Below are 15547 nucleotides of genomic sequence, written 5' to 3' on the forward strand. Positions count from 1 at the left end.
ATAGCAAAATGAGCTGGAAGTTCAAAGTTATGAAAAAAGAACTCATAAAGGAATTTAATTATTAAAATCAAGTAAAGGAAAACACAAGAATTTTACTTAAGGTGTTCTTAAGATACAAAGTGGTAAACTTATACAGTTAATATATTTATTTTGATTATGTATATCTTAGAGCAAATACACTGAAACTCAAAGTTAGGAGGGTCCAGAATCAAAGTAATTACTTTATTGAACAATTATAGTGTTACATCAGAGCTCATAGATTGGTGAGCATATCATGCACTGTCTTTGAGAAAATCCTGCTACCAATTCTTTCAGCCATTCTGTTTTTATTGGACACATTGTGTGTGAAACCCAAACCCTGGGCCATCAACTCCCAGTTTTCAGAAACATGTCAGGTAAATCTTAAATTTCAAATGAAAACTCCTAAATTTGAATTTAGAGCCTGGAGTACTTAAAGAACAAGCAAACAAACAGAGGAATGAGTTTTAAATGTGATGCAAAATATCTGATAGCTTGGAAAGTTGAAATAAGTACATCACAAAATATAGAAGTTAGGAAAATCTCACCAATAGCTAATATTTCCTTTCTAATAATATCCACAGAGATGAGGATAGGCTGAAATTTGGCTCAACTTGTCTTTTGAAGACATTTAAAAATTATTAGCTCAAAACTGATAAAGCAATTAATATTTAGCAGACTTGAGGACAAGTCATTTGTCAACTTTAGAAGATCTACTTATACATTGAATAGACATTAACAATGACTTTTCCAATTCTCCCTCAAAAGTTTACATTAGACTAAAGTTATCTCCTTTTTTAAGTTTGAAAGTAATAACATTACGTTTTTAAAACCTTCCCTAATCAGAATTTCACTAAATTTGAACCCAAACTCCTTTAATTTATCTTAGCTATTGATGGTTTTATGATATATTTCTTTAGGAATAAGGGTTAGAAACAATGAAGGGTCCAAAGTCTATAAAAACAATGCAAAACAAATAAATAAAATTTTCTAAATTTTGGTGGAAAGGTTAAATAGATTTTCTATCTTATAGTTGTATTTAACAATTTTTGTAAGTTATAGCACTCATTTTATCCATCTGTCCCCTGATATCTAATTGCTTGAAAGACATTATATATTTTAATAAATTTGTTTTATTAGCCAGAACTGCAACTGAAGCTTAAGATAGTTCTTGAGGTCTCTGAGTAGAAAATCACCTTTCTCTCAAACTTTATAACAAATTCACTTTTGGTCTAACAATATCTGTGAATTCATAAATGCACAGGCAATAAGAGTTAGGTTTTTTAAAAAAAAACTTTCAAAATTGAATCTCACATACCAGTGTATATTAAGGAGAATGAATTTTCCTAATTACTTAATGACTTGACTGCAAATGTGGATGATCCCAGTGGGCCATTCTAAAGCCATATTTATACAACCAATAGTGCAGTGTGTAGAATTTATCTAATTCTACCAGCAATGAAATTCCAATTACTCTACTACTTATATCCACCTACATTTTTAACCACCAACCATATGCACTAAGATTATAGAGGCAATAGCAAGAATGATCATGCTGTCTTGTTTTAGTTTTCTTTAGCTTCCTTTGCCCATCTCAGATCTCTGTTGTTACCTTCAAACTGCTAGAGAATCATCTGTATGATTTGTTATCCCTAAATTGTTGTCCACAGCCTCTATCACTCTGTTTTGCTCTGATCCTAGCTTAGATTTGACTTGGCAAACAAACTACCAAGTATGTAATTTTTAAATTTTTATTTATTTATTCATTTATTTATTTTTGGTACCAGGGATCATACCAAGTACATATTTTATATAAAATTAAATAAAATATTTTATTCTGAGAAAATAAGATAGTTTTATAGTTTTCCTGCTATTCATCTACATGACATTATTTTTTTTTCTTTTTTTTTTTTATTGAGTTTATTGGTACATTTAGGGATACAGTACAGTTACATTCATTGTTGGGATCATGTACCTTTACATGGCAAGTCTTGATTCTCATTTTTTTCCCCTTACCTCTGCCCTCCCTTCACCCCCTCCTCCCCTCCCCATCTACACACACTTTATTTTCATCTTTTCATTCTCTCACATTTTTTTCTTTTCCCTTTTTGTTCTTCCCCTACGTATCACACCTTCCCTACACCTTTAGCTCCTTTCCTCCCATTTCTAAAGGTCAGTAATCTTATTAGAATCTTATGCATTGTTGCAGAATATTCACACCAGGGAAACTATTCGGTATTTACACATGTGGGACTTATTTATTTCACTTAGGAGTATATCTTCAATATGTATCCATTTTCCTATGAATGAATCTATTCTCTCGCTCTTTATGGCTGAGTAATATTCCATTTTATAGAAAAACCACAACTTCTTTATCCAGTTTCCAACGGATGGGCAAATAGGTTGTTTCCAAGATTTAGCTATTACAAACTGTGCCGCTATAAACATGGGTGCACATACTTCTCTGTGATATGATTCTTTTAGTTCTCTTGGAAAGATACCCAACAGAGGGATGGCTGGGTCAAATGGAACCTCCAGTCCAAGCTCTTTGAGGTATCTCCATATTGATTTCCATAGTGGTTGCACTAGTCTGCACTCCCACCAACAATGGAGGAGGGTTCCTTTCTCCCCACAACCCCGCCAACATTTGTTATTGTGTGATTTCTTGATAGCAGCCATTCTTTGTGGGGTGAGGTGGAATCTCAGTGTTGTTTTCATCTGCATCTCTCGAATGACCAGTGATGTGGAACATTTTTTCATATATTTTCTTGCTGCTTTCACTTCTTTGTATGAGAAATGTCTGTTCATTTCGGATGCCCATTTTTGGATCGGGTCTTTATATTTGGGGGGACTGATTGTTTTGAGTTCTTTATATATCCTTGATAATAGTCCTTTGTCTGAGGTACAGCTGGTAAAAATTTTTTCCCACATTGTAGATTGTCTCTTAGTTCTGCTAATGGTTTCTTTTGAAGTACAGAAGCTTTTTAGTAAGATGAGATCCCAGTTGTTGATTCTTTCTGCTAGTTCCCGTGCTACTGAGGATTTGTTCATAAAGTCTTTTCCTATACCAATGTACATGACATTATTTTTTATTTGATTTGCAGGCCTTTTCTACTCCCTACCTCAATCTGTAGACTATCAATAAAAGTCAGTAGTTACAGGGTTAGAAGGTGTTATATACTTAAATCCTGCAAAAAATAAAACATTCATGCTTTGTACTCTTAATTACAATATATCACACTGTGCTAGTGTTTCATCACATCCATCTTGCCTCCCCAGAATCAGCAATTAGTGACCTATGATGACTCCTGTGGCTGGAGTGAGCAGAAATCAGAAGAAGACTGTTAACTTCACAATAGTACTTGAGTGATAGGCATTCAAGATCTTGACACAAGCAGAGAAAATAGAATAGCAATGTAAGCAAGTCAAAAGCTGTCTTCTCTGTCTCATTAGCTGTCACCTGGACCCAGGAGCAGCTCACTGAATGTAGTGAGTTGACTAATGAGCAACTTGGAATGCACCAGCTGAACAAAGTCAGTGTGACCAGGGTGTGGAGGATCCTCCTGAAGATTATTATCAATAGCCATAAGAAGAACTGGAGGGGAAGTTCTTCACCTGTTAATTTTCTTGCAGAAGGTTGCTGTGGATTTTTCTTTCTCATTGAGTTTATTGGTACATTTTAGGTATACAGTACAGTTACATTCATCATTGGGATCTTGTACCTTACACAACAGGTCTTCATTCTCATTTTTTCCCCTTATCCCTGCCCTCCCTTCACCCTCTCCTCCCTTACCTATTTACAAATACTTTATTTCCATTTTTTTGGTTTTTTTTCTTTTCTTTTATTTCCTTTCCTCTACCTTCCCACTTCCCCTACACCTTTAGCCCTTTTCTTCCTATTTCACATTGTCAATTATATCATTAGGATCTCATGTACCATTATAGTTTTTCACACCAGAGAAACTATTCAGTATTTATACATCTGTGACTTATTTATTTCACTTAGGAGTATATCCTCAATATGCATCCATTTTCCTATGAATGGCTCTAATTTCTCAGTCTTTATGGCTTAGTAGTATTCCATTTTATAGAAAAACCACATCTCCTTTATCCAGTATCCAACTGATGGGCAAATGGGCTGTTTCCAAGTTTTAGCTTATATAAACTGTGTTGCTATAAACATGGGTGTGCATATATCACTATGGTATGATTCTTTTAATTCTTTTGAAAAGATATCCAGCAGAGGGATGGCTGGGTCAAATGGAACCTCTAGTCTCAGCTCTTTGAGGTCTCTCCATATTGATTTCCATAGTGGTTGCACCAGTCTGCACTCCCACCAACAATGGAGAAGGGTTCCTTTCTCCTCACAACCCCACCAACATTTGTTATTGCTATATCCAAAAATTCATTTGGAACCAGAAGAGACCTAGAATAGCAAAAGCTATCCTAGGCAACAGAGACACAGGAGCAGATATAACAATTTCCAATTTGAAAATATACTACAAAGCCATTGTGATTAAAAACAGCATGGTACTGGCAAAGAAACAGACCTGAGGATCAGAGGAATAGACTGGAGATACAAAAACAACTCCAGATGTACTCAGGTACCTCATTTTTGACAAAGGAGCCAACCATCCTCAGTGGAGGAAAGATAGCTTCTTTAAGAAATGGTGTTGGAAAAACTGGATTTCAACCTGCCAAAGATTAAAACTACAACCTTATCTTTCACTGTGCACTAAACTAAAATCCAAGTGGACTAAAGATCTAAATATTTTTTAAAAAGAGACACTAAATTTGCTGCAAGATAAGTTAGGCAGAACTCTTGAAGACATTGGCATAGGAAAAGACTTTATGAACAGATCCTCAGTAGCATGGAAACTAGCGCAAAGAATTAACAACTGGGATCTTATCTTATTAAAAAGCTTCCGGCCCAGCGTGGTGGTGCAGGCCTGTAATCCTAGCACTCAGGAGGGAGGCTGAGGCAGGAGGATCACTGTGAGTTCTAGACCAGTCTGGGCTACATAGTGAGTTCCAGATCCATCCCAACTCAACTACATAATGAGAACCTGTCTCAAAAAAAAGCTTCTGCACTGCAAAAGAAACCATCAACAGAACTAAAAGACAACCTACAATGTGGGAAAAAATTTTTACCAGCTGCTCCTCAAAGGACTATTATCTAGAATATATAAAGAACTCAAAACAATCAGCTCCCCCCAAATATAAAACCCAATTCAAAAATGGGCATCTGAAATGAACAGACATTTCTCAGACAAAGAAGTAAAAGCAGCAAGTAAATATATGAAAAAATGTTCCACATCACTGGTCATTCCTAGATGCAGATGAAAACAACACTGAGATTCCACCTCACCCCACAAAGAACGGCTGCTATCAAGAAATCAACGCACAACAAATGTTGGTGGATGGTTTTTCTTGATGCATACTAGGTTGTTCTCATAGGAGTATGAGCTCTGGGACCTCACTGTTGCTGGGAATGGCTGCTGCTTTCATCAGGGGAGCGCTTACATTTACCGTGATCATCACTCTGGAGCTCCAATGTGGATCCCTTAGCTTGATGGTACAAATCCTTCATCTAACCAGCATAGATTTTCTGGCTCCTGGCCTTGGGTCTTCCAGGTACAGATTGTCAATACAGACAAGCATGAGACATTACTGTGGACTTTAGCCCACTAGCTAGACTTGAAGAGGAGGATATTGCCTTGGACTCTAAGCCTTTAGCTGGACTTGTATGGGACACTTCTGAGATCTAGGCCCTCAGTTGAATGTTTTGGGCTTCTATTATGCAGTTTATCTGTTTCATTCATTTGCATTTGACTCTGGGTAATTATCAAAATAACTTTATAAGTTATATGTCCTGTATTTAATGTATTCACTTGCCAAATCCTGCTGACTGCAACACTGATTAATAAAAACAAATTGGCTAAACTGTTAACAAAAAATAGCATGTCGGTATGTATGACCATAGGAAATGAGTTAAGGAAACTTCAGGAGGACAAATCAGTCTAAAAATAATCTTTGAGAGGAGATGGTGGAAGTCCCAAAGGGTAATTGTAAGGGAAATATAGCACAGTATTATTTTTGAAATTTCTCCATATATTATTGGGTTTTATGACAATTACACATTTCAAAATGGATTTTCCTGGTAATATTCTAACAATGCTAAGGCTATATTTTTATTCATGTTTTTAAGAAGCAAGCTCCATTTTCATTTTCATCTCTAATAGCCATTACATATTTCTAAATCTCCAAATATATTCTAACCATAGTCCCTTGAGTTTTCAACTTGTATGACTTTTTACTCAAAGAACATTCATCTTTGGATTTGATTCTAGTATTTCTGAAATGCTAAATTTTTCCAACAACACTGTTTTGCAGGATTTCAAAATACATGAAATGAAAAAAAAAATAGAGAAGCCAGATGTTTTAATGATAAAAATGCATTTTTTAAAAAAAAGCCAGAACATATTCAGAGGATGCCTGAATATTATTTATCTATCTTTGGTATATTAAAAAGGAAGTCTAAGATTGATCAACCCATTGTGAAGATACAAAAATTATGAAAATTAACTCTTTTATAAAACTAAGATAACATTTTCAATGTTGTATCATGTGGAAATTTCTTACAACACTATGTTAGTTTGTGGAGAAATAAGAAAAGAAAAAAGTGTATATGTGGATTATATTTAAAACAATTAACAACTAATACTGCATGGATCCTGAATAACAGACATTTGAATAATAGAGTAGTCCACAGGTCCTGGATGAGTAGTGGAGACTGTGAAGGCTACATAAAAATACCTAAAATGGCCAATAAACTCAATGAGGAAAAAAAAAGAAATGCGTTTCTCAAAGGGAACAAAACCCTATTATCAACCAAAACCAATATATTGACTCTAAAGGGTATTGACTAAGTAACAGCAGTGTCTTCGGATTTGAACAGGAAAAGTTTCCAGCAATTCAAATCTAGCAAGGCAGCTTCCAGAAAGTAGCAGATTACAGTTTTTATGGCTTATGTATGGCAAGTAAAAGCTGACACTATGAATTTCTTTACACCCAATTCTATTTTACTACTGATTTTCAGTTTATTGCATCAAAATCAGCAACAGTAGAAGCTATTGAACCTCTCTGCATTTCAGCTGATTTCATTTGGCTGCTACTGCAATGGAACTTCAGCAGCTGGGAAACAAATGTTACCCTAATTCCCAGAAAAGTTCTCTTAACGTAAATCTCCTGGAAGCAACTTTCTCACTTCTGTAAAGGGTAATCATACTAGAGAACAACTCTGATTGTTTCCTTTCTAATTTTGTGAGATCTCATGGAGAATATGCCTTTCTCTTATTTTTAAACACCATATTCAAATGAAATCTTTCACTGACATGTGATAGGATAGGTAAGCATTTGGAGACCCATATAGTGGTTTTTATTACATTAATGATACATTTATACTATCTAACTGCAAACAATTATCACACAGTATCTGTACTTGGCAACATCTTTTGATTGTTGGATTATCTGTAAGAGAGAGCAGACATTCCACTCAAGGTTCTGTAAACACTTTGAGAAAAATGAACTCCGAGACAGTATCTTTGCACTGTTCCTGTTAATAAATTCTGGAGCTACATAAATTTTAAAAAGCATTTAAATGTCTAAGCTTTTTGCACTGAATTTTATAGAACTAAGAAAAGAAATATTCACCCATTAGTTTCATACGCTCATGTGCATGCATACACACAGCTATATACATATACAGACTCCTATTGAAAGATAATCCTCAGTAACAAGTACTGACATAAACATTCCTATCACTGTCACGATAAAAATACTGCAACTATCTCCATGAATAGATGTCCTTTCTTTAGTAATGAAAAAATTCTTGTACAGCTAAATATTGGCAGAGTTTTAGGTGTGTTGGACAATAATGGAAAAGCAGAGCCAAATTCATGAAGTCTTGACAGCTGGCTTTCTTTTCCTGTGTACAAAGGTGATTGTTTTGGCTTTGCTTTGCTTGTCATTTATTTTCTTACAGTTTAAAACTTAGCAATTAATTGTGAAGGGGTAAAATTTTCCCTATGATCATACTTATCAAGTATTATTAGTATTACATGAGTATTGAGTTGAAGTCATACTTTTCAATAAAATCATAGGACACATACTAAAACTTTTTGTTGTTCAATTATGATCTCCTTTTAATTGCAAAAGAAAGTTATGTAAAAGATTGTCTGCAGGGTAAATCTCACCCCAAAAAGACTGACTGAATTTAGCACATTTTACCACTATCCTCCAAATACTTTTTTTTTCATAAAAAAATTCATTAAGATGCTAACTGCATGTAGCAACTTCCCAAAATAAATGCCACCGTCATGTAGTATTACCATACACTAATGAGTTATTTTCAAAAGTGAAAATGCTTATGATTTTTATGGAACTAATGATAATATTAATGGCCTGATGCCAATCGATAAATTAAGAGTATAGGACCTCACATCTAGTAGAATCCATATATTTTACTAAATTAGGAAAATATGACTTCTCCTAGTGGAACATGTTCAAAGATCCCCTTTCTAAAGTAATCATCTAGAAAAAGATGCCTTTGTTTCTAGGAAGCCTCATTGAGCATAGGGCTGGCCACGCTGAGCTCCTTTGCTTGTCCTCTTGCAATATACTTCTGTACAGGAAGCACAGAGGTACATAACTGTTTTAAACCTTTTAGTTCTCCCAGAAGCCTTATTATGATGTACATATTTTCATATTTTTAAAAGAGACAAAGTAGGCAGAGAAAAGTTTAATAATTTTCCCAAGTTCACACAGCTTACAAGCTCACAAGTGTCAAAGTCAAATTTATATCTAGGCTTTCTAGTTCTGTAATTCATTTACCCTGACTTCTATGCTGTCCCACATTTCTGACATAATATAATTATGGAATAGTTCATGAACAAAATAATTGTTGAATATAAGCCCTCTGTCTGTCATCTATGTCATAATCATTAACATTGTCTGAAGTCATTTTTCTCATGGCTGGGACAAAATACCTGACACCCCCAACTTAAAGGAGGAGAGAATTCTTTTTGGCTCATAATTTTAGTCCGTAGTCTTCCGGTTCCAAGTTAGGAAGAGCCTGGAAGAAGGAAAGCTGCCCATTTCATCATGGTGGCAGAAAGCTGAGCACAAGGGAGAATCCTGGCAGGGAGAGACACCCTCGGAGTCACAGCCTCCCTGGCCCACCTCTTCCAAACAGACCCCACTTCCTAAAGGCATGTTTAGCTATTTTGTCCTGGGGGTCCGATCACATTCCCAGATCCCTGCCTATGAGTACATGGAGTTTTGGGGAGACATCCAAATATAATCCACGACAAACATCGATCACTTATTGATTACTGGGAGCTAACATATACAAGGGTGCGCATTGAAGACTTGCTTCTAAGTAGAGTTTAGATTTTCTTTTGCTGAGTTTGCTGATTCTTTCCATCAGAGTTAATAAAAAATACTTTGCATCTTGGATTTTTAAACTCTATATGCCTTTAGGTTGTTCTCAGTCTATCCTTTATATTTTCCAAATAAAACAAACAAGGCCAAAGCTGAATGCTTCTCCCAACACTGAATAAATCTATACTTGACCTATCAGGCTGTTATATCATCATATAAAGCACTGAAAGAAACAGACTTACAGTTTTAAAACACCTATCCACCTGTTTATAAATACCTGGAGAAGGCAGCTGAAAACAGTAAAAATTAGCGAAGAATTGACTGGCTTTCTTCTGTGGACCCTCTTACATAATATGGCTTCTTTTCTAACATTAATGTAGAGATATTTCCATTTTCAGGAAAAAGTTGTAAAAACAAAATCATAAAATGATGCCAAACAACAGCTAAGTAATAATGGAAATGATAAATGGGTACTTTATTAAATGACCAGTAATAAGGTTAATTTGTTCTCTTCTTGCTCAGGAGCTGCTTAAAGTAATTGCATCTTTGAAAACTGCACTGTCATCATTTTATGCTTTTGATGATGTCATGAAATTGTTCCATAGACTGGGACATGTTCAACAGGGTTTTTTTTCTTGTATCTTTCTTGCTATTGTAGTATGTTAATCTATAGGCTACTTATCATCCATGAATTGGCCATATTATATGTTATCTGTATGGTAAAAAGGGGACTCTGAATCACCCATAAAATATATGCTGGTCATAGTAAGATTGAATTCATACATATTCAGGTGTTCTAGACAACCATGAAATACACCTAATAACATTTTGTGGCATAAACAGCTTGGGGACCATGCCTATGCACACTAAATGGAAAAATGTAAAAACAAAGAAGGAAGAGGAGAAGAAAACACTTTACTTCAAAATAAATCGTTAAAATTTATGTGTTTAAATGTTTTAAAATTCCATTTTCTCTTCAAATTAGACCTGAATTTTGAACCCTTCTTTTTATATTTATCCATGTACCATAGATAAAAATCTTCTTACCTTTGTTCTAAAATAGATGTTGTTTCATATTAGTTCAGAAAATTAAATGATTTTAGCCCCCACAAATATTCTCTGCACATCTGTTTGTAGTAAGAAATCAGTAGAAGTCTAAGCTCCTCAAAGTAGCTCCCCAATTAGTAATAAATTTATTATATATTCTTTCATTATTATCATCCTGGTTATATGTTTCATTCCTTATTCATGCAATGAATTTTATTATTTCTTCTAGAAAACTAAATTTTTTGCTATTAAATGCCATGAATGCAATAAAGTTTGATGAGCCGGATGATGATGAAGTTATTTAAAATGTTACTTTTGCTAAAATATTTTCAGCTTATTTTTAAATAATGCTCCGAACTTTAAAAATATTATATTTATAAGTGTTGAAAAGTATCATTGGTATTTTAAGGTATTAAATACAAAGAACTTCTATGGGGGATTATTTTGTGAGCACCTAGTTTTGGAAGAGGCAAGTAAGTGATTATTTGAGTAAGTGAAAAAGAAATTATAAATTGTTGCTATGAAATTGAATAAATGGAAACTTCATATTAGTAAGTATATTCCAAATAATGATCCTGAAGAAGCTGGTTTGGTTTTTCTCATTTTCTTGAAAGGAGATTTGGTAAAAAGTCCCTAGAGGTACAGTGAGGTCGATGCACCACTGAGAACTCAAGGAGCTCTGCTTCACATTTGTTAAGCTAAGTTACTCTCTCCACAGCCCATCACAGCTGAAATCTAGGTTTTTAAAAATTACTCTTCAAAACATATGAATCACAAATTAATTTATAAATGGTTAAGTTTCAATGTGAATTTTATGCCTAAAGGCAATTGAATTATTCATAAGAAAAACACAACTAGGTAATTGTTTTAATATCAAGTAAACATCATCATTTATGCTAAATCAAATAGATCATGCTCAGTTACTTAGAAATTTTCCAGACGTCACCTTCAAGATGTTTTGAACTCTTCACAGAAAAACACAGCAAGGGGTTTGAACACAAAATAAACTTTTCATAAATAATTTAAGTTATGCTTTTGCTTAAGATTTCTTTTTTTCTCCCTTAAAATTTTCAAGCATGTAAAAAAGAATACAACAATACCCAATAGCATATTAATTCAATGACAAGTTTATATTTTTTCAGAAAACACATTCAAAGCATGACCACTATTGTTCATTCATTTATAAGAATAAAGCTAATAAAGGCAGTCAGACATGTAATTCACACCAGCAGGTCTACATAGTTCAACATTTTTATTCTCAGCAAAGTTAGGGGGAAAAAGGATCTAATGTCACTGCTTCTGTACAACCTGAAAAAAAACAGCAAGTGGGGAGTGACTGGCAACTATTTAAGAATTATATTCTGACCACGTGGAATACCAGACATTGCTGAGGGGAAGGTCAGTGACAATTAAGTGTAATATGCCAGTGTCCAAAGGTCTAGCTTCGCAACTGATTAAGCTGCTGTCATCTACATTTATCTCTACATCCAGTGACACCTGTTGGGCAAAAACACAAAATATGAACAGGACTTCGTGTACTTTTTAATGTCGAAAATATTTTTCACCTTTAAAACACATGCCCATATCCACCCAACACCTGTAGTGTTTTCATGAGTATAGCAACAGATTTCCATAAGGGTCGTTACGTCGGTCCTTCCTGTAAGACACGTTCATCGCGGCCGTTGAGAATCTGCATCCTTTCGAAAAGACTTCCCCCTCTTAAAAGTGAGGGTGGATACAATATAAACTGTTCAACACAAAGAGTGATTGTTGAAATTGAAAATCTGGAGACAATGCTGGGAAACTTGCCCATTTTAATCCATTTGCCTTGCACTGGTTTGACAGATTTAATTGCGTGCCCTTTGTACGGTTGAACCTTCAGTCATTACTGAGTACACCTCAATCCAGCGCTAGCTGAATTCATGCTCCGAGACGTCGCTACGTTGCAATAAGGTGTGAGAAGGCAAGGCGTCTGCGCACAGCCTGCACCCCGTTCTTTGCCAGTCCTGCCGAGAACAAAGGCTGTGATCCAGGCCTCCTGGAGCCACCCACAGTGCCCTGGACTGGTCCCAGAAATGACTCCTGTGTCGCCACGCAGGGACTGAAGTCGACCACGGCCTGGAGAGCGAAGCATTTCTGCTGCGGCTTTTTCTGCTGCTCCTTGCGTCTACCCCACCCCTTTTCCAAGTGCCCATCTCTCGGTCGACTGTCTTACAGGGAAAGTGGAACTCACTCCTGGGAAAGGCCGTACGGCCCGAGAACAAGCTGGAGTAGCTACTGAACACGGCACTTGGGGGAAAAAAAATAAACTTTCCGCTGTCTTTGGGTGAGAGGGGATAGAAGAGCAAGATCCATTTCTCCGCGCTTCCTCCCAGTCCCATGCCTTCGCAGCTCCCCACCCTACCCCACCGCACCACACCCCGCAGCTCCGCACAGTCTCTGGCCCGCGTCACCGCTGCACCGGCGCCCCCAGACTTACCGCTCACGACCCGGCGGCAGAAGGCTCCGTGGCCGCAGAGCAGTGCTGAGCCCAGCAGCAGGCAGACCACGCGCAGCATCCCGGCAAGGCTGCAGCAGCAGGTGTCCCGCAGCTAAGGTGCCCTCCGCCCGCTACTCTCACCCTGCAGACTCCTTCCCTCCCGGCTGGGTCCTACTCCCTCCGCCCGAGGACAGTCGCCTGGGCTCCTGCACGCATCGCCTTGGTGTGGGACCTGCCTCCGGGCGTGCTTGTTCCGCAAGCCGATGTGCTGGGCGAGAGCCTGCAACTCTGCGGGTGCGCGTGTGGGGACAGGGGACTAAGTTAGGAGGTCCTGTGCCTGTTTCAGACGTGAATAAGGAGCCCCAGCTTGGATCGGTCTGTTGCCCTTTGCTTCTGTCCCTGGCCTCTGGTACTGAAGGGCTGAGTTCCTGAGCCCCGGTCCCGACTCAGCAGTAGCAGCGGCTCTGCGCTGGAGGCGCGGTCTTATATAGCCTTATCCTTGGGTCCCTGCCCCTCGCTGGTTATACTTTTTAACTACTTCGTTTCTTCTGCTATGCAGGAGCGCCATAGCCACTCCCCCAAAAACTGGAGCCACTTTGCCAACAGTCCAGTAGTCAGCAGTCCCACCCCTTCCTCCCCCCTCCTCCTCCTGCCCTCTTTCTATTCGCCAACGGACTCTGTACTCATTTGGGTAAAATGTGACAGCTTTGCTATTAAACTCTGGCAAAAGTTGGATCCATTTGGTTTTCTGAGAGATAAATGTCCACGGGGATGCCAGGTTGTGGGGCCTTTCTGTATTTGTGCTAAATTGCTTGATCATATGAATTGCTAGATGCAGGGCAGTAGCCACTATGCGAGATGGATTGGCAAAGTGGGAGCCAAAACCGGATCTGTGAATTACAGAAAGTGGCAGGTTTTGCCACCTAGATTTGATACAGAGTATTTCCAAGCAGGTTGCTTGACTAAATTTCTACAGAAGTAAATTGAAGAGAATATTGGATGCATAGCTTTGCCAACTGATATTAATCTCAGTTTCTGCAACTCTAGAGAAAATTGTCAAGACAAAATAAATATTCCAAATTTTGGGGAAATTCCTGGTTATAAAATGTACTTATTTCTTTGCAGTCATCTTATTGCTGACTTATTGTTTACATTAGACTTAAAGTTCATCTTAAAAAATACGAGGCCACTTTTCCATAACCTGACCTGTTCTTTAAAGTAACAGTCCACTCACAAACTGTAATAGCAGTTTCCTGGAGGGTTGGAACGAAATTCATGGGACATTTTTCTATATCTAGCTTATGGTATGAACCCTCAAACTGCTCTCATAATAACCCCCAGTAGACTTTCCCTATTGTATTGCTCAAATGTGCCAAGATTTATTAGATAAAATCCTTCTGTCTTCACAGGTAATACACTTTCTCCTAACTTCTTGCTGTCTCTGGTTTTCATAAACCATAAGGATGCTCTAAATATTTGTTGGATTTTTTTTCTTGAAGAAGAGACATCAATGTTACCATAGTCAGAACAAGTTCTTTAGATGAAAAAATGTTAATACTTGGGATGAGTTTACAATTAGGTGTGCCCTGTCAATGTCTTTTTCATTGTATCACCTGAAAATATAGAAATTTTGGCAGGGGCATGGAAAACTGAAAAGTCTGGATTTTGTAAAGGATCTGTGAGCTTTACCACCTGCTAAATATTCACCAAATTAAGAAAACACACACACAGACATTCCAGAATTTTGAATGGATAACTATTAAAATCTTCAAGGCAGTATAGCTGAACCCTGAAAAAGTGTCAAAGTGGATCAATGGGTGTGTATGTGGCCAGAGTGCTGCCCTCCAGAGGCTCACAATCTGCTGTGAAAAAGGAAATGCAATAAAATAATGATTGGGAGTTGTGGAAGGACAAATTAAATATCATTTTAGCATAGAGGAAGTAGGCATATGTCTGTAGGTATGTTGGCATGCATTCTTGAGAAGCAGTCAAGGTTGGGAGTGCAGTCACCTTTGCTGATGGCATGAGGGACCTCTCCAAATGCCCGAGGACTTGGATTCTGCATGGGACTTACCCCTTTCATACCACTCTATTCCTGTTTGTTTGGTACCAGGGATGGAACTTGGAACCTTATGCTTGAGAAGCAGACAGCAGAACCACTGAGCTAAATCTCCAGCCCTTATACCACTCTATTCCTGACGATTTTTTATCCCAGGTGTGAGCCCAGCAATACAATCTCCTAGTAAATGAGATTACAACATAAACACTGGATAATTCCCTACAAATCAGTGAACTCTCTATTCTCTCAAATGTCTGTGAAGCCTAAAAGGCCAGCTAGTTCTCCAAAGCATTATTGTCAGGGAGGAGCCCCATAGTTTTAACATCTCAGAACATCCAAATTATAGTGATAGCTCATACTGAATATGGTGACACAAGCTTCCTAAAATGTCATTTATCTTTGGGCTAGAATTTTATCATTTTAAAGTGACCACACCCAATCTGCTGAATTCAGGAAAGTACAGGCTCATGTTAGATCTGATGTTTTTAAAGGTACTGACTGAT

The 15547-nt window shown here is 37.2% G+C and overlaps 1 protein-coding gene across 3 annotated transcripts in view; it reads right to left on the reverse strand.

Moving 5' to 3' along the window:
- Chodl (chondrolectin) overlaps window positions 1–13580 on the reverse strand; it is a 24251-nt gene extending 10671 nt beyond the window's left edge. For 2 of the 3 annotated variants that reach the window (XM_010645651.2, XM_010645654.2), the window contains exon 1: window positions 12986–13580. In XM_010645651.2, the coding sequence (XP_010643953.1) occupies window positions 12986–13064 (79 nt within the window). In that variant the 5' untranslated portion in view covers window positions 13065–13580. The remainder of the gene's footprint in view (window positions 1–12985) is intronic. The other variant, XM_010645652.2, reaches the window with a different exon arrangement.
- Window positions 13581–15547: the final 1967 nt, after the last annotated feature.

This window comes from Fukomys damarensis, unplaced genomic scaffold (genome assembly GCF_012274545.1).
Source record: "Fukomys damarensis isolate Sample0158 unplaced genomic scaffold, DMR_v1.0_HiC HiC_scaffold_24, whole genome shotgun sequence".
NCBI classification, from domain to species: domain Eukaryota; kingdom Metazoa; phylum Chordata; class Mammalia; order Rodentia; family Bathyergidae; genus Fukomys; species Fukomys damarensis.